This window comes from Trichoplusia ni, unplaced genomic scaffold (genome assembly GCF_003590095.1).
Source record: "Trichoplusia ni isolate ovarian cell line Hi5 unplaced genomic scaffold, tn1 tig00000119, whole genome shotgun sequence".
NCBI lineage: Eukaryota > Metazoa > Arthropoda > Insecta > Lepidoptera > Noctuidae > Trichoplusia > Trichoplusia ni.
In genome coordinates this window covers 71,223-91,994 of record NW_020799984.1, presented here as the reverse complement: position 1 = coordinate 91,994, position 20,772 = coordinate 71,223, and the positions used below count along the sequence as shown (strand labels likewise).

General features: G+C 34.7%; 1 protein-coding gene across 9 annotated transcripts in view; it reads left to right on the top strand.

Moving 5' to 3' along the window:
- LOC113506912 (TBC1 domain family member 24) overlaps positions 1 to 20,772 on the top strand; it is an 82,496-nt gene that overhangs the window by 50,179 nt on the left and 11,545 nt on the right. For all 9 annotated transcript variants that reach the window (XM_026889761.1, XM_026889758.1, XM_026889759.1 and 6 more), the window contains one exon: positions 18,204 to 18,328. In XM_026889761.1, the coding sequence (XP_026745562.1) occupies positions 18,204 to 18,328 (125 nt within the window). The remainder of the gene's footprint in view (positions 1 to 18,203; positions 18,329 to 20,772) is intronic.

Here is a 20,772-nt window from a genome sequence, read left to right as displayed (position 1 = left end):
GGAAAGTGTGAGATATCCTTAATCGCACTTTGACAAAATAATCATTAGTCAGAATCTTGTTGGGATCGTGCTTCCTTACTGGTAGGCTTGATCAAACGAAAATTTATTTAAAATTGCCCTGCAGATCTCACGCAAATTATGGTATCATACCTAAATTAGCAGTTTTCAGCCATAATCCAATGATCGCGTATTCTTAAATATCTCCATATCACCAGCCTCACCGCTATATAAAAAGATGAACAAACAAACATTCGCCCGATAAAATGTAGATGTGAAAAGTAAATGTTTGCGAACACCAGCGCTTAATGCTGTTTCAATATTTTTGTGCTGCTAAAATTTGAATTGATAAAGCAGTACGCATGGATGACGTACATATGAATTAACTATTGCCATAGTGATTGTATTATACTGGAAAAGTATTATGAGTAGATTTCTTTATCGATTGATGTTATTACGACATTGTTTTGGTCTCGTTTTATGTTGAAAGTTTTTATTGCTCCATATCATCAGTTTTTCGGTTAACGCCGGATGTCAAGATAATTACTGTTTTGGAGCCATTTACAACATGGTGATTTCTTGACCCCTAGTTTTTGTTTGTATATTTTCAGCTTTGATTCTAGTATATTCACCTACTAGTACTAGTAAATAGTATTCGATAAACTGTCGAAATTCAATCCAAAGCAATAATTCCTTATTTATAAAAATATAATCTCTTCACCGAAGAATATCCCTCAACACCGATCAAAAGTAGATCAGTAATTCGTTGCTATAGCCGTTCTAACCGTTGCAATCTTCAAACTGATATCCTATCTATGTATCATGTACTTTAGTATCAAGTGCTACGAACACGTGTTCACTTGAAAATAGTTCTGTTGGTATAGGTTTTATAATGGATTGCCCAGGCAGGTATCTGACGCCTATAGTATGTTACTGACATTTTGCCCTTCCGTAGTAGTCGAATAACCAAAGAGCTTTCAGGTTTTCAATGGGATGATTTTAATGCCCTTTTTTTTCTTCTCAATTTTAACCCAATTCCCAAACTTTTAGCTAACAGTTTAACTTGATTCAGATGTAAATTGCTTTTCTTCCCATGAGGAAATTATTTCCAAGTTAATAATTCATTAAACCCACGCTCCCATATTTAAACCGGATAATGTTAAAGTTCTCTGTAAGAATTATTCCATCATCGACATTCAATTCTGATCCAAACACGCGCTTAATTAATTATAAGATTTTTCTTCAATAATAACCCAATTCCTTTAATAACCTAAATTATACCTCGTTCATAGCTAATTAACGTTATATACTCAGCAATGCTTTTTGCTTCTAACGAGCTGATAGTTGGAAATGTATATAACCCTAACAAGGTAAATAAATGGTTAATCGAGTGGAAACATCGTGATAAATCCTTGAGAGGCGTGCGTAAAGTTGTGTCAGGCGTTAAATGTCACTGTTATACGGGTCGTGGATATGATATAACTTTTACATGTAAAGTTATGTGAAGGAGCGTTGCGAAAGAAAAATGGATAAGTGCGATTTAGATTCGCGAAGATAAGAGGTTAAAAGAAACAAATTGCAAAAAAAATTGTCATCACTTAGTTTACTGGTTTTAGAATTGTTTCGAATGGAAAGTTTGGTCGTTATTTAGTTATAGAGGTAATACACGTGTACGCTTAACCTCACAGAGTTGGCAAAGCGACACAAAACCAAATATGCATTTATCGTCTAAAAAGTTTTCTCTCTCATATGTCAGTACAACTAGAGTAAATTCCACAAGGATTATGAATTTAGATTACCTTCCAACTATGTTGAACAAATATAATAAACCATTCATGGCTTAAATTCAGCCGAGTTTGTACTCGTAACTCATTTGTTATTCCATCTTCCTTTACTTTTTAATTCAATTACCGTAAAGCTTAGCCTTTAGCCTCAAGAGACTACCTACATTATTAAACGTTCAAAGTTGTGTTAAAAAAAATCGAAGATAAATTTCAGAACACCGCTTTATTATCAATTATTTTAGAATCCCCTAAAATTTTAACCTAATCAGAACTCAGAAAATAAATAGATAAATGACTATACAAATTATTTTTTAGATTTTCCTTCTTCATATTATTTATTTTTCTAAGTTTGTAATTATCTCAAACATATAGCACATCTGACTATTAGACGTATAAAGCTGACACAGCATGCACTGAATTACCCTGTTCTAGAGTTAGCGAGACAATTTGCACGCTCATTAAGCAAGATAACTATTAATGACTAACACTGATTGCACAAATACGGTACTACTTGTAGTAAACATGATTACACCTGTTACGTGTAATTAATGAAGTTGATGTTTAAATACAAAATTGCATTTTCATACAAAAAACTAAACGGAAAATTGGCAGTAAAATGTGTCGGTCCCTGTCAATTTTCTAATTTGGTGATGTTGTTAACACTATTTATGAACATTTAGCGTTAGGAAAGGTGCATAAATCATCATGTGCGTCATCCATTAGTTTTTGTAGCTATGCCAGTGCAGATGCGTTATAATAGTAATTTTTGTCTGACCATTTACCAATAACACAAATAAATATCACGTCTGACGATGTGTTACGTAATGTTGCTTGGTATGAAAGAATAACTTAGATGCGAGCAGACGCATTATTATACTAAAATCGGGACCAATTTATTTCTTTTTTGCTTAGCCATTACTATCCCACTGCAGGGCAAAGGCCTCCCTTAAATATTTCCTCTCTATCTGGTTTGTTGCTTTTTCCTTCCATTTTTTGTGGTATGTTTTTCCATATAAATCTTATAACTCTATGTGCGCTTCTAGTGTAAAGAAGGCCGGGATACTTAACAGGTTTGTGACATAAAACCACTTTTAAGAACGACCCCTCAAACGTTTAATATATTCGATAGACGAGATAAGCAACGCCTGTCCTATTTTGCTACATCATCGACGCTGTAAGCCAAGTTTACTCTATTCAAGTAAGATGTTAAGATATAACATTTATATATACTGAAAACTCCGCATTCTGACACAACGTAAAGACTTTCACGTCAGTCTATTTTACACCTGAAAACAGACAGACAGCTTCACTATGAATGGCGTTTACCTGATTGACGGTACCGTATTCCGTCATTACGAACCGTACAAAAAGTGACTGAAACGGCATTGCGAAACAAGTTTTTATATTTTTAAAATAGTCTGCCGATGCACGCTGCACATTATTAATCTTGTTAACCTTTATTAACATTGACTAACTTAATTAGTGATGCTACTGAATTTTGTTCAATGACGTGTGCATTTTTTTTGCTTTGTAAAATACGAAATGATTGAGTATATATTTATTGATTGGGAAATATAGGTTTTACTCGCAAATGCCAACTCAGCTCATGATTGAGGACTGGTTGAGTCCGAAACTCGTCGGGCGATGTCTACAAGTAGGTACACCTGTAAACTGTGCCATAATTTAACGCGTGGAATTTTAGGCAATAATGATGTTGGATGTGCTTATGTAGCTTTTAATTAAATCAACATCAGGCTATTATATCGCAGTTTTTGTTGTACCGTAGCTGAAATATACCCCGTTAATAGCGGAGTCTCGAGTTTTCTAGAAAAGGGTAGGTAATTACGCGGTTAATTGTCTCTTTAGCTTCTCAAAATAAGGTTTTTAATTAAGGTTATACTGTCGGGCTTATGTTTCGCAATTAAGGACATTTAGTACCTTCTACCGCTTCATTAAGCAACTCATCGCATTATATAATCTATCAATAAAATGTGTTGCACACATCAGGCGTTTGAAGGTTTTCAAGATCACCATGCCCTTGGATCAGAATTTTTCTGCTACGCTATGATCACAACCTGAACGAAACCAACACACATGATTATCTTACATAATTATAGTTTCGATCTTAAATGAATGCTAAGTCACTACTAATTATTGCTAATACAGGTGCTGCAACAATCATCTATTAAAGATACTGTAGTCAATGATGATGATGAATGACCACTCGTCTACAGATTACAGGAGCAACCCATTGATTATCAAGTTAATGTGCAGTGTGACTTAAATGTTAAACAGATCGTACCTTATTAGCTATTGAATCAAAACATACTAATCTTTATATAACACTAGTCCAATATATACGCTTATCATGGTGACTTTCGATTTTATTATGACTAATAAGTTAACCGTGACGCTTCTTTGACTCATATTTTCAAATAAAAGATTATGCGGCATTTATTTTTTAGGTAAGTATACAAAATGCTTATAGAGAATTGATAATGTATTCTTTTAGTTAAGTCAGTTACGCAACTGTTCGAGTAATCATTAATTGAATGGGGTACCATTTTTTTGTCTATTTGTGCCGAACCCTTACTGTCGCGAGTCCGACTTACATTTAAATGGCTATATCAACTGAAATTTACTATTACTAAATACATAAATGAACGAAAAACACCTTTCATATCTAGTTTCAGCGTTACTGGTTTTGATTGACGTCAGTCGCTAAGCCTCGGGCAAAAATACCGGTCAAAGGCCACTTACATAATATTATGAATGGATACTCTTGGTCTAGTGATTAGTGGCCCTGGCTGCTCTACCAGAGGTCGTGAGTTCAATTCCCACCCAGGAGAAATGTTTGTCGATCATTTGTTCTGTGTCTGGGTGCAATTTATTTATGATATGTATGTATTTAGAAATTAATAAATATTTTTTAGTTCGATACTAGATAGCGAATATTATTATTTCAAACACAGATTAGTATGGAGCTACACAAACACCCAAAATAGTCTCTGCCTTGCCATGACACCTGATTTTCGAATCTTTTAAATTCAATAATATAACAATTGACCCAATGTATTTTTAGCGGCGAGGTTAGTACTGTCAATTGCCACGTTATGACGTCATTCAAATATGCATCGAATCGACCGTTAGACACAATTTAAACGTCAACTGATGGACCCTTTTAAGTGGTTCTCTGGGGTCCGCTTGATTTTGATTTACTGAGCACTTTGACACTACCAAAAATGATATTTAACGACACCAACTTTATGTTTACATGGCTCATATGTGGCGGTATGCAGATTTTACACGAACCGCAAGCTATTTACAATATTCATATACGCTAAACTTTGTTCATAAATGTAGCTTATGGCTGAACGTGGTAACATTTTAATTAAGTCCAAAATGTTCGCAGAAGCTTTGTAGCAGCGCTACGCTTTTCGCTTCAGTAAAATTGAATTTTCTCCACGGAGTTTCTTTCGCTCGATTTAAACGTTCATTTAGTCCCGGTTTTTATTTTTCCACATTTTAGCTGTTATGCTCACACTTTAGCCATTATCATGAACGTTCCTCCAACATTTTCTCAGATAATGTATTAAAACGTTTATAAGCATCTCCTCTCTGTTTTTCCTCGGCGTGTTTAAATGCAAGATGTGGTATTTTATTTATATTACACTGAAGTAATTTAAATTATTACTTACAATGCGTCGTAAAATTATACTGCCACAAAGTTGTTGTTTTCTGAGTTTTATTACCGTTTTATATTGGTAATTAAATTAGTGACAATTGCAAAACAAAGTAATTGCTAATATTACGCAAGTAGGGCGCAGTCAACGATATACTTATGGATTGTCTTTTACACGTACATCCTAAAATAAAAAATATAATAATATTACAAAATTAACGAAACCAAAATAATTATGAGCTAGACGGCGTTGACATTTCCTCAGCTCGGGGAAGCAAACTCCATTGGCAGTCTTCTTTTATAAAACAGGTTGATTTTCCAATGGAAAGTTTATTTACGTCTTGAAATGTAGGTACGTCAACTTAAAGGTCGTTGTGAAGCACCTGACCTTAACCTTTCTATCCTCTTTACCTAAGTAGAACTGTATTTCTTGGTAAAAACATTTCTATTGCCATTGGACTTGGAATACTTACAGAAAGTATCTAGAGTAAGTAGTTACTCTTCTTGTAGATGTAAGAAAAGTAGCTTCACTTCACAGAGAAAACAAACGCACCATTAGGGAGAAAATATAAAAATGTATTTTTTACCTACATTTAGGTACTTTTTCTTTTGCTTTCATACGAAATATTTCCGGAAATCTTTACTATTTTAAAGATTCGAGTCAATTGTTTCTGTCGGAACTTTCTTGGCTATTAGGAAACGTCTTGTCATACTGAAGTTTAATTCAAACTTTAGTAAAGTGCAGATTTATAACGAAACTTATTTAATGGAACTTAATAAGTTATTGTCTCAAAACGAACATTAACTAAAGCCTAGGCCGGTTTGTAATCTCTATTATACCACAACAACGTGTCCTATTTTCACCATTCTAATCCTCCTCGTCTAGGTACGGCGCCATATGTATTTTTCCATTCATCCCTTCCACTCGTCATCTCAGCACTCCCTACCATATCATCTTTCACACGATCCATCACTATTTTTCCGCTCTCGTAATAAAAGTTAATACACCGCGATCCTGTAGTTTACTGCGGCATAAACGTTTTACGATTGTCATCAAATTGAGTAATACCTAGATGTATCTGCTACAGTTTTCTGATCTAGCTCGAAAGAGACTTAAGTCTCAGGTCGTTGGCTTTTCATCTGGAATGTTCTTTTTCATCTTATTTTAGACTGATATTCCTCTTTGTAAAGGAACTAGAGATTATTTATTTAGAAATGTAAACAATATTTTGTAACCTCCTACGCAGTTTGGTTTATTATTTTTTTGTTTTGGCTTGTCTTGGTGTACTTTCTCGATGTAGTTCTGTTTAACTCCAATTTTTTTTAATTAAATTCTGTACTTATTTATTCGATATTTTCACTTTATCTGTATCATAGTAAACACGTAGTGTGTATAGTGTATAGTAAAATCATAGTAAGCAAGTAAAATCCAAAACTTTTGCCTTATTTTATTTTTTTTGCCTTATTTTCGAAAAAGTTCTACATCTTTCTATTACCTCGAATTTTACACAATGTGTACGTCAACTTTACAAAGTTGAACTTAATAACACTTACTGACACCAACAAATAGAGCATTGAACTTACCATTACATATAAAGTATTCAACAGTCACCACCTCATCACCTTGAGGCAACAGGTGGCGCCATCTATCTTTAAACCCATTAACCGACGATATTTGTTTATTGTTAAAAGTGCCAGTTTCCTTACGACGTTTTCCTCCGCGCGGAACTGGTGATAAATCTAAATATATAACGCGAACGTGTGTCGAAACACAAGCATTTCTGTTTGAGGTAATGTTTCATTCATATATATAGGAAAGTTATGAATAAGACTGAGCTTGGAACTGGACTTTTGTTTACGAGCTTCTCATAAATGTACATATAAATATCATATATTATGTAAATATATTTCTAAAAACACATACATGTATTTATTGGTGGTTTTGACCCATCCCCTGTCAAATTCACGGCCCTAGTAAATCATATACCTAGTTTAGTGTTACGAGGTACAGACTTAGAGTGGTACTCCTCAAACCCAAAACCTTTTGCTAGTTTAGTATCATTGGCTAGTAAATGGCAATTGAATTGTTGTTAAAATGTAACAGTATTTTAGTCTTCTTACCCAGTCGGCATCCCCTTATTAATCATTTATTCGTTCTGACCAATCACCTTAACATTTTATATATTTTTTTCCGAGAGTCGTCTTTTTTGATCTAGTCCATAAGAAAAATAAGTGTACTATTTGACCTGGTAAACTAAGCAGCTTATGTCGAGATGTTCGTATCAGAAATCTGGCTCATATTGGATTCAGGTCAAGTCAGATAACCTCATACGATGACTATGTCAAAGTGCCAAGCCAAACGATTTTTATTATCTACTAATCTGACTAATTGTTTTTGTGAAGGCCTGATAAGTAGTTGTACAGAAAGTTATGTATTAACAAGATACATATGTTTAACAATTTCGTCAATAAAATAACAATGTCTACGCTTACCCGCCTCGTTTCTGATACTCATATGACACTCTTTTCTATTTCCCTAGCGAATAGAAAAGAAACCAGCATTATTGATCTCTGCTAACCACACAGCGTAAAACTATTCTTGCTTTACTCCAAATAGATTTAGCGAAGTATTCCAAAAAACTTTTAATGAAATGATAAATCTTTGACATGACAGCTAGCGTATTGCCGTTGAACAATTATCTACGCCTTATTTAGCCAATCAGGTCCCAAATATGGGTGAAATTGTATAAAATAAACTCCGTAGGACAAATAAGGCGTTGCATTCGACATCCAATGTGGTTCATGAAAATAAACTACAAATATGTTGGTCTGTAGTATAGAATGCAACTGCATTAACTAACCGATTTAAATGAGACAAAAACAATCGTTCAAGTCTTGAACGATGGGATCAAATTAATGCCTGTTTTAGTGTAGTTATAATTTAGGTTTGATATTGAATGGTGCTACGTTTTCAACTGACTTGAAAATGTGGAGTTTCTCTATTCTTATGCATTTTCTTTTTATTTTGCTCACCTCAGATCTTCGAAAATCCAATTTGGTGTTAATTTTTGACTTCAAGTCGGTTGTATTCTTTTTTACCCAAAATAAATATAGTTTAAAAATACATGTAAAGAAATTATGTAGATAATATTAATAAGGTAAGTAAACTTTAAAAACCATTTAATCAAGCGTCGTAAACCTAATTTAAACCATATTTACTATTCAAACTTATGTAGAATAATCAGATGACACTTGAAGGTGTCATTCAGTCAACCCTCAACCGTTTAATATAATTCTTTTATGAATACTAAAGTATTCGAGGGTTATAGCAATATTCTGGGCGAGGCTGGGTCATAAATGTCCAGCTGTGTCGCATACCGCATTGAACACAATAAGACATTTTATGTCTTCCAATAGAACCGTTATTGTTTCATAACCAAACAATTGCTCATGACATAATACAAGGTATTTCCAATAATGTTACAATACTAAAATATAATATTAATTACATAATTGCAGAAAGCTAACGAAATGTTCCATTGTTTTGTCACAATCTGATAAAAATGACGAATTTAAGTGTTTTATGGTGGTTGATACGATATCAACGTAATGAAGCCTTAACAAAACAATGTTTTTTTATTTTTTATACCCCGCACCTGTCCATATTATAAACTAGCTGTTGCAAGCGGCTCTGCCCGCTTAAAATCTAAAATGAACCCACGGAAACGTAAAATCGGGATAGAAACTAAAATCCATGTTATATACGATCTTGGTTTCAGTTGGTTTTTGCGTAAAAAAGTAACAAACATCCAGAAATACCAACAAACTTTTTCGATTACAATATTAGTAGGATATACACTTCACTAAGACAATAATGCTTAAACAACTTACAAATAGTCTATAATTAAATTCATCTCAACTCAATACACTTGGAAAAATATTTGTCTTCACACGAAAAAAAAACAATGCGATCTCTTTAAATTGCTGACCGCGTCTTGTTTTGACAGTGTTTGTTTTACATTTGGCACCAACACAGCCGTTAGGCAACGCGGTCTTACCGCAGAACAAGAAAGATAGATAAACAAGAAATATATAAAGCTTTATTGTATAAAGGTTATTAGTATTTAAAGAGGTAGTTCCCTTTTTTAGGGATCCCAATAACTGAGGTTTAGCTGTCTGTTTGTCTTTCTGTCCAGGCTATACCCATAGACAGTTATAGTAAGACTAGTTGACCCAGCAAACGTTGTTTTGCCGAATAAATTATATCTGGTTGGATGTATTTTTTAATGCTACATTATAAAAAAGAAAAAACAAAAAATTTCGTCCAGAAAATAAAAAAAATAATTTTAGTGTGGGCAACCCTTGTCACTTAAGGGTATGAAAAAAAAATGTTGTTCTATTCTCAGTCCTACCCAATATGTATACAAAATTTCATAAGAATCGGTCGAACCGTTTCGGAGGAGTACGGTAACTAACATCGTGACACGGGAATTTTATATATGTATTAGATAAGATGTATTTCTGCTGTAGTTATAGAATATGAAACTGACGGTCAAATCTCTATGCAATTATTTTCGGAATTTTCGAGTCCGACTAGCACTGGACCAATTTTATTGTCAGTATGACAATAACTAAGTACTCCTGACCCTCGCTGTCAGATGAGACTTGCCTTAATTTCATAAGGCTATGAAATTAGCTTGTCCTTTAGAAACATTTTAGTAATGCAAGCGTCGTTACTACAGTGTTACAGAATAAAACACCCATAGCGATAAACACATCACTTTTAACACCCTTTAGTGTCGGGGGCCAAAAATCACCGTCGGCCTCGTTGAAATATCGACTCGCGCTCCGAGCAGTAAATAAGTTACGTCGGCGAACGTGAGCACTTCACCTCTAGTAATGGTCTCAGAGCGATGGTAATGGCCCATTTCGCGAGCCACGGACACCAAATGGCTGCCAAAATTGTGTTTATTTAAGCTTTGTTCTCTATACCATGCCATTTGCACGGTTTCTTGGTTAATTGGTGTGAGATGCGTTTTAAAACTGCATTTATTTTGCCGTTGATACCTCGATAAATTCGCTTTTATTTTTCGTCTGTCTTGTAGCAGTTGCTTTAGTGGAAAATTTGGCCTGTTAACAAGGATGAGATTTAGTGCCCAAATATGATAGACGTTGTCATCCTTATTCAGAGCGAGTTGGTTTCATTGGTGAACTCTGACACTCTACTTTACAGGTCACTCGTTAAAGTTGGTTTTTATTGATTAATATGCAGAAAGCGCTGCGATAGTATTTGCAATTAAATAAAAAACAATGAAAAAGGTTAAACCTCAGGATTGGTTGGAGTTGGTTTGGTTCGAGTCCTATTGCAAGTATTCTGTGTCTTTGGAGAACCTAGTGTAAACATTTTCTCTTTTAATTTACTTGTCGTTTGTCATAAATCTCATTGTTTCTGCTCAAAGCTTTCCCCTTTGTCTTGAGTCTCGTAAACACAGCCTGTAAACCATACGTGGAATAAATCTTCACATATTCACCTTTCATAACAAAATTATTTCCAGCTGCAATAAATAATATGTAAGGCAAGTTAGTTCAATAAACGTGCTGCACATGGATACTGTCAGACATAGAACTTGAATGTTACATAAGCGGTCACGGGGTGAATGCTCTGAAACAAGGTAATTCAGGCTGAACTCACTTATTCATGAAGTACCGTCTAGTTAGCTACAGGATCGATATCCAGCTTCCATTTTAACTCTGTGCTAGTTTTAGTAACATGCATCAGAGTAGGTTGCCTCGAAAATGTCCTTGAGGCTTCAGTATTTCTTTCATGCAAGGCGTAAGAAAATGTATTCGGCTATTATTATATTCGTGGAATAAGATGAACACTTATAGTTAAAAACAACATCGGAGGCAGGCAAGCGGTTTATGTGATGTTGCGTACTAACTTTTAAACAAAGGCATTGCATGATTATATATTATTCAATTACGAAAACGTCAAATTAACGCGTAGATCTTCGTAGCTTGACGTTTTGCCCAGTTGTCACTATTAATATACTGCGCCATTAAAAATATGAGTTGACATCTCGCATAGGCGCTTTCTCTTGTCATCATATTTTTGTCTAGCACCTAACATATGATTGCTTATTCCTCTTAATATGCTTCGCCGTCTTGCAAAATAGTTTGCCTCCAGATCTTTCACAAACACGTACGTCTGTGGATTGTTTAGGCGGGGCCGCTACTTAACTGGGTATTAAGTAAGTGCGTTATTTTCCTGGGCGTGCCAAGTGTGCCAAGCCAGTTTTGAGCAATGCACCACAAAAACTTACTATGATTCCAAATTCTAGTATGAATGCTGCAATTTTCTAGCTTTTGAGATAGTAGAATTGCTATCAGAATAGTTTGGTAAAAATTATATCTCCGTCCTTAATTTCAACCAAATTTGAATTTGAGAAAATATATTTTAATAATATACTACTAGTTCACCTTTTACTTGCAGAAAATCAATATTGTTATTATGTAAATTAAGTTTAAAAAAACAATGGCGTTTTGTTATTCTTTGCATGCAAAATAGCTGTACGCTGCTCTATTTATTGCATGTATCAATATTTAATATCCATATATTAATAACTTATTTGTACGCGGTAAACACTGCGAACTGAATACTTTAGTACTAGGGCTTGACATGAAAACAAATTTTGTAACAACAAATAGAGTGGTATTGGTCACCACGCCTATCCAACCATGCGCAAAGTGCTCTCCGTACCTACCACTATGCCTACAGTTGTGGTTAATTACCGCGTAGGTCAATCATTTGTGTGGTCATCCATTCTTACAAGCCCTGGCGAAAAGCTATCTATCCATAAAACTTAATTTTACCGACCATTTCCCTCAAAAGGACAGTTAACAGTAACCGATCGTTCAGTCACTTTACTATAATTGTCTAAATCTAAAACAATTGGCAATATTGAGATGGAATTTTCCCTTTCATAACCTAATCACAAGTCCCTTTGCCCATCGCGTCGGCTAATGCATTTATCCTTGAAGCGCTACCCACTTAGCGTTCAGGGAACCTATAATTGTGTTACCCTGTTGGATATTAAAAGCTTTCTTATGTAGGCTAAGTAATGGCCAATTGCTACACTCAATTTGTGTAAAGGAAAATCTGTTGCTACTGTTAGAAGCTAAATAGTTTACGCCATATTTGTAGGAGAAGAAAATTGTAAGCACTTTGGATAGTCCCGGGAAGTTTTTGAAGAGGTTCTTCAAGCTATCCACGTAGTTAAAAATGAAAAATTGTTTGTAGTATTGGTATGGAAAAAGCTTAAACTCCCAAACTTCACAGACTCCACAGAAACTACTTAAAACTTCGATGGCTGACATCCACTTAAAGCCGTTGCAAAACCTGTTTTGAAACAAATATTATTACATTAATGACATATAACGTAACAATCTGTCTTGAACTAAAACTAAATTTAACATAATTACCGAGAAATATCAACAACACGAGATAATAAAGATCTTTAACACAAATCACTGGCATTTCCATTAGCAAAGCATGACTCCGAGTCGGATTAGAATCCACATTATAAGCGCGTCTTTGGAACAGTTAATGAAATTAATTAGCTGACCGCAGCCGCACCGCACCGCTCCATTACCAAACACCTGTGTTGACACGTGGAGGTGTGCGTTAAGAAATATAGGCAGAAGGATAAAATAATCCAGTAATTCAAAATTGTATGTGACATTATAGACATGTTTCATGAATTTGATAATGAACCTTTTTAAACGACCATAGTCCAAAAAAGATAGCTGGCTCGGATTGGATACGGATGGCGGAGGATCGGGTGTTTTGGTAGAACTTGGCGAAGTATATTTCCAGCAGGATTCGATAGGCTGAATTAATTTATGAATTGAAAGATAAATAGAAACTCTGATTAGATGTTCCATCTGTCTCTCATAACTGCTGAACTTAATATATACGAAAAACAGTGATTACGACGCTTCAAATTATCTTTTTCCGTATTTATCTCATCCCCATCCCATTGCAATCGACCGCCGTACATAGGCCTCTCAAAACTATCTCGCAACATTCACAGTCAGCTCATAATGAACCTTCTGTACCAAACCACTCCAAGTAAACATAAATAGTGTCGGTAACGTTTCACGATGCTCGCAAGTGTCACTACACGGTAGGAAGCGGTTCAGTAAACTCAGCCGGCAGTGTACAGAGTTTTACTATGGGCTTGCCGTTTACTCGGTGCTGTTTATGTAGGGATCGGCGAGAAGGCAAGGCGGACAAACTTGGAGCGAACTTAGAATGTGTCTGCCTGATGTCTTTGGGTACATAAAGTTGGTTAGCTTATAGATTGTCCAACGTGATAATAGTAGTACTCACTAACTCACAAAAAATACTTTGCATTATAAACTAGGTATCAATACATAGCTAACTAGCTATTCTCAGACTAGCAAATATAGCCAAAATAACAGAAATTCTTTTAAAATGTTGCGGTGGACTTGACAACAAGCGTTGTGTTACATGATTTTGTATAATTCTTTTGTCAATTTTTCTTGAAATTACTTGTAACTTCAGTAGGTACCATAAAAAGGATGTTAATGACACTCAATTATGACACTCACCAAAATGCCGGACGCAGTGTACCTATCTTCACAAATTGTAATAAAATACAACTTTTTTAATATGTAAACTAAACCCTGTGACAAAAATAGTCGCTCATTAAACTTATATGCCCTTACATTAAAACCGAGTGTATTCATCTCGATAAATAATTCAAAGCGCTCGGCTTCCAGCCATTAATTACGATCGTTCGGTCGTTAGTGAAGCGATTTGCGTTCGATCCACTCTACCCATTAATATTTAGGTTTTAACAACTTAATCTGACTCATACGAAATAAGAGTATTTTAAATCATTATTACACGTTTTTCTTTTATTCCTCTTTCAACTTCCTTCTATGTTTTAATGCTCTCCTTTCTTTTGCCTCATCTGAATATATTTTTCTTGGTCTTCCTCGCTTCTAAGACCGAATTTGTGTACTGACAAATAAATATTTATATAATATGTGTATATTTCGCAATATATGTATAACTTTACTCGTACTTGGTAAGTAGTTGACCCAATTTCTGATTCTTGACTTTCATCTTCTTTACGGGACATTGCGCATGACGTCACTTCGACTCAAGCCTTTTATCTTAGTTTGAAGGGTGACCCTCTTTAACCAAAGTTAAACTACATACAATGGAATCGTATAGTTTTCAACAAACTTGTCCAAATAGGGGACGGAGGAAAACCGAAAAAAAAGAAAATTTTAATACTTGGTCTTAATCCGTAGTTACGAGACCTTTTCTTACTATTTCGTTGCAGTTCCCAAGATTCGTTCCCCTGAACACACCAAGCTAAAGTGTTTTCCTAGTCTTCGTTGATTTTATTATAGAACCTCCTACAGGAGTCGCAATAACGATGATGGGCATTTGTGGCAAGTAACAAAAAATAATAACACAAAGAAAAAAATACCACATCATTTTTTCCCCTATACAAAATAAACTCTTTTCAATTTACCTCACATTTGTGTATGAAATACGTCTAGCAATAAATTGGATGTACATAAGTTATTGGAAACCGATGCCAGTCTCTAGGGTGCTTGTATATTCCGGAGCGTCGATTGCAAATTGGACGACTCTCAATTTGTCATGTATAAGTACTGTACTAGTGACGGCGGATCGCAGGAAGTCCCGTGTATCCCGTTATTAGATTATTATCGCTTGGGAAATGCTGGGAATACAGCTGTCGTTTTATTTAAGCGTGATATTATGTTTGTGATGCAATATCATGTTTCTGTTTCGTTTACGTTATGACATGAAATATTCGCACAGTATTTTGTGGAGATAGGTAAATCAATGATCTGGAATCCTTGTGAAAACTTTGCTTCCAGATTCCTTGAGCTTTGGCTTTCACATTAATGATGTCTGCATCTTTATTCTTTTTAAATTACCCTATGTTTTTCACACATACATCATACCAGAACCTTTCCAATTAACTTTCCGACCTCCATAAATATTTGCCGTTGAAATTAATTCTCCGGGATGGATACTCCAATCCCGCGTACAAACAACACTAGAGCAAACAATTCAGATCCCGATTGGCTGGAGTTTTCAGCTCTTTTGCTTTGTTTTCATTTCGTAATCATTGTGTCGTGAAATAAACGAGTGTTGGGATCGAGGTGACGTAGCCGTTAAGCTGAATTGTTTTAATATTCATGTTTATGAAGTACGATTTGCTTTGATTGCCTGTCAAATGTAATTGATTTGACACATGTAGGTGTTGGTTTTAATTCTGTAATTTGTTGTTTGTTTTGTTTTGTAGCAGTTATAAAAGAGAATTTAAACGTTAATCAATAAATACCTTTTCTCGTGTATATTATAAAGTATAATTATATTTTCTTTGGCTTAATGAGAATTTGGACGATTTAAAAACAATAATCCAATATAGAAAACCCACATGTTTTCACTTCTAAAAATAATGTCTACAGTTTAGTTCATAACAAAAACTATTTATACATTTAAAAGTTAAAACATTGTTATCGTTAAAATCCAAGTTAAAAGTGTGTCAGTAAAAAGGCGTTGAGGTCGAAGACCGACAAACCATTATGCAGTGCAGTTCTGTTCTTGAAACATACGCAATGCTCATTTTCATGGTAATTCCAAGGAATATGTATGTTAATATAACCTTATTTTTCCTTAGATACTAATTCTAGTGATCGTAGTGACATATTATAAGCGAAGACTGACGATATTATAAGTTATTAAATTCTAGAAGATTTTTAATCAAGTCGTTAAAGATAATGTTATAGCAACGAATTGTACGTAAATTTCACAATAACGTATTGAACAACTCCAGCTCATTCGATTATACGTATTTTTCTTTCAACCGTCACTAAAGTTTTAATTAATCTTGGTTCATACTATGATCAGTTTACGTAATTAATTTAGTGCATACTATAACAACCCATATAGTTATTTTGACCACACGATAATTCAACCGCAATCCGCGGCCGCTGTAACATTCCTCTGTAATTAATATAGTATGTGGACAATTAATGACACTTCACCACTAAATGCATTGTGTCTAATTATTAAATTAACAACACTCAACTAACGCACACCCAAATCTCATCAGATTATTCCAACTTCCCCCATCGTTTTTTTTCAAATTTTGTTTCACAACGTTATTATGGGCCACCCCAAATAAATAACATATTTAATAAAACAATACTTCCTTGGCCGACACGATGAATAAAGTTCACAACTGACAAAGGTTTAATCGTTCAAGGTCTGTCAAAATGCCAAATTAAAACAAAAACAACGATTGTTACATAAGTATACCTCATTCAATTTACAAATAACTATGATTTCAAACCAAATCGTTTCGTTCCCTAAACGATTTTCAAAATAATCATGGCACAATTAAATAGCATAACTGCTTTACGGCCATAACAGTGCAGTAACTGATTTTAGATCCGTTACAGTCGACCATTTGGCAGTCGAGCCAAAACACATGAACATATACCAAACGTCTCATATTATGTATTTTATGGGAAGGTTATGCTGTGATACGTAAGCGCGTAGGTAGAGGCAACGAAACAGAATTAGAGGATTGAGGTTTGAAAGGAAAAGTACTGCTGCTGAGAAAATGGCATTGAGTTCAGTACTGCGCGAAGGTACGTCTTCCAAAACTGAAATTCGAGTGATTAGGAGACGAACACAAGAAAATATTTATTCTCTATTATTAACTCTGCTATTCTTTCTTAAACTCAACTACCATTGAAGTTTAGAAACGTGATGTTTTAGCTGGTAATACGCACTACACAAAACAATAACACAAAATTAACTTAAGTAGGATTTACAGTATTAAAACTAAACAATAATATTGTGATATTAAACTTCATTCTCACAACAAGTGAGCTCTAGGATATCGACAAAAACCTTTTGCAGCATAAAATATTGTCAGGATATTTCGTAAGCCGATTACGCCTACAATTTTTTTTGCTTACTCGTAGCTACGATTTTTGATGGAATTTCTTACATCTTATAGAATCTATCATCCTTGGATTTAAGAGTATGAAAACCAATAGGATTTGGAATCAGATCAATGAACAGAAGCTTACAGAAAATACGAGTTCTTATTGATCTTGCCAAATTCTAATCCCTAGATATGTAATGGCTTAGTTTTGAGCGTCCCCTCAAGATTGGTTTAGACAACTTTACGATTCGCAGCATCTAGATTGAAGCAAATATTTTGTAATTAAACCTTTACATTGTCTAGCGTCATATGACCTGTGTACTTATTCAGAGCTTACAATCCAGGTTTGATGCCGCTTTACGAGCAGGGTGTCATTGGTAGAGTGGAGTAGCGTCGCGCATTCACAAGTGCGATAGTAATTCTTTGTTGACTATTAATAATTATTTAAAACAAAAACTTGTACTTTATGTATAACATCTTTATGTTAACCTATAATTCGCAAATAAAGAATTAAAAAAGCAATATCTCATAATGCAGGCAAGGCATATTACTTGCCTGCATTATGAGATATTGCTTCGAAACAGGACTGAGCTGAGCGCCGCCGTCTCGTTTCTAAAACGGAAAATCGGAGTAAACTCTACGATCTCAACGTCGTGTATGCTTTGCAACTAAATAAGATATTAATTGATTCCTGTTCTTTGTTCCCAGAGGAAGAATGCTACCACTGCATGGCGAGCTTGGTGGCGTCCAAGGAGAAAATGTTTATAACACAAACGAAACTACTCAACGAAGTTACATGGAAGACTGTTATGCAGATCGCTAAGAAACATGCCGTAAGTTCATATTTTTATGTAACTCTATCAATGAAACAGCGTACTGTATACGGACGAGTTTCGAAGATTACTAAATTATTACTCTTATCTCCGTTCTACAAGTCAAGTGTAATGTTCGTTAGACACGAATATACATTAAATTAACAACTCTTTCTATCCTTATCGCACGCATATTTACTAACAAAACAATTAAAGAACCCTTTTCGTATAAATTACATAAACAGTCTGTAGAAAACATTGGATTTTCATATCGGCGGTTGCGTGTTCACTTTGTTTTACAATCGGACTAATAAATCTGCCTTTTAAATGATTCCTTAAGGTCTTTACATACGAAATATTCGAGATTCTTCGATCTTTATGTCAAACAGGAGGATTCAGATACCTATTCACATAAATTATGGGTAAATTTTACATCAATGTTTTTTTTTGTGCTGAATTTGATTCGAATGATTAATTGCTGAAATATTCTCGTTGATTTATAAAGAAACTAGCTGACCCAGCAAACGTGGTTTTGCCGAATATTTTTTTTTTCTAGTTGTATGTATTTTTAATGCCTCATTATAAAAAAAAACAATTTCGTCCAAAAAAATATTTTTTTTTCTTGTGAGCAACCCTTATCACTTAGGGGTATGAAAAATAGATGTTGTTCTGTTCTCAGACCTACCCAATATGTATACAAATTTCATAAGAATCGATCGAACCGTTTCGGAGGAGTACGGTAACTAGCATCGTGACACGGGAATTTTATATATTAGAAGATTAGACAAAAATTAGGTGCTACGTTGATACAAAAATTTGTTTCACAAAATAATATCTTATAATTGATGTATAGTTAGACTTTTACAATAAAACAATGGAAACGACTATTCTACAGCAAGAAGTAGACCAGCACCACTTTATTTATTTAGACTAGTTAACAACACAACGTTTGTGTGTCCTTCCCTTAAACAAAAAGACATCGCGTGTCGCCCCACCAGAAGTGGCGGTATCGAGCACATTACTCCATAACCGTAACACGCAACTACTCTGTACTCCTAATACGAGCTTTTACACCAACATTTGTGACGTAATGAAAGCGAAACAGCACTATATACTACGTAACATCGTCTCCTTTCCACAACAACAACCGTTTCGATTTAAGAGCTCGCAGTACGAAGGCAGGTATTCCCTTCGTTGAATGACGTAAATATATTAAAGGTAGCCCACCACTGGCCACCACGTAATTGTAACACGGTTCGTAGGTAATTAAAGCTCTATCTAATTTATATAGGTGTAGTAGGTGGTAATTCGTCTAATTTGTTAGGGGAGTCCAACGATTCCAAGAGTTAGTTCAATTCGAAGAATAGAGGAAGCGGACACCCCAGGCAATGGGTACGGAATAGTAAACTAGAGGCGTGGAAAAGCCAAAAATACAAATAAACAAAACCCTCATTAATATTAATAACGCATGTATCTTAATAAACATTTGTTACGCGTGTAACATGTAAAGTTCCCCAGGCATCTGTTTGTGATAGTCTAGCTGGACCATTTACAAATTAAGTTGAAATTAATTGATAACTGCTCGAGTGTACAAAATATTTTAACCCGTTGGTTATTCATTCAAAATACCTTTTATTTGTGTTACTTAATTCATTAGGATGAAGCCCCTTTGATAAATTAAGGAACCCATTGAATACACTCTTAATTCATAATATTTTAAATTACAAACCCTCGTTCATTTCTATAGATATTTTTTTGGGAAAGTACCTAAAACTCGTTTTATTATGTGTCATTCCAAGAAGTTAAACACATGAAAGGAAATTAAACCGTCAATTGAGTTGTTTACAAATAATATAGATATGATCGCCACACAGATGCAAAAGAAGTCAGGGAACCCGTATCATGTGACTCTTTAAAAATAAAAAACCACTCTTCAAATAACAGGGACGCAACACACCACTACTATTACTAATATAATTAGCGTGTCTGATTCTATTTCGCACGTCACGTGCCAGTCTAACAATAAGCCGTCGATAACGATATCACGAAGGGCACACCACTATTTATCGACTCAATAATAAACAGAGGTGAACGACCACGACCATCGAGCTAAAAATCGATCGGTACTCTTGAACTTTAATCGATTTATTCGATAAAAGTAAATGTTAATGACGGTTGATATTTGTGACGATGGTTGCATCAGAGATACTCTGACTCATTGTTAATGACATTTGTGGTCATTTAGGGGACACACCTTAAACGATGTGTGATTTCATATCGATATTGTTTACGGAAAACTGTATTTTGTATTTATGTCTATATTAATCGTTATTTTCTTCCAATGTAATAAGAACTCTAATCAAGAGCCTTAAAAAAATCCTTTCTAGAAGACATTCTGATGTTATCAATACCTAATCCATCGTCAGTATCCAACACGATGTCTTCAAAAGCATGATCAGGTTTTC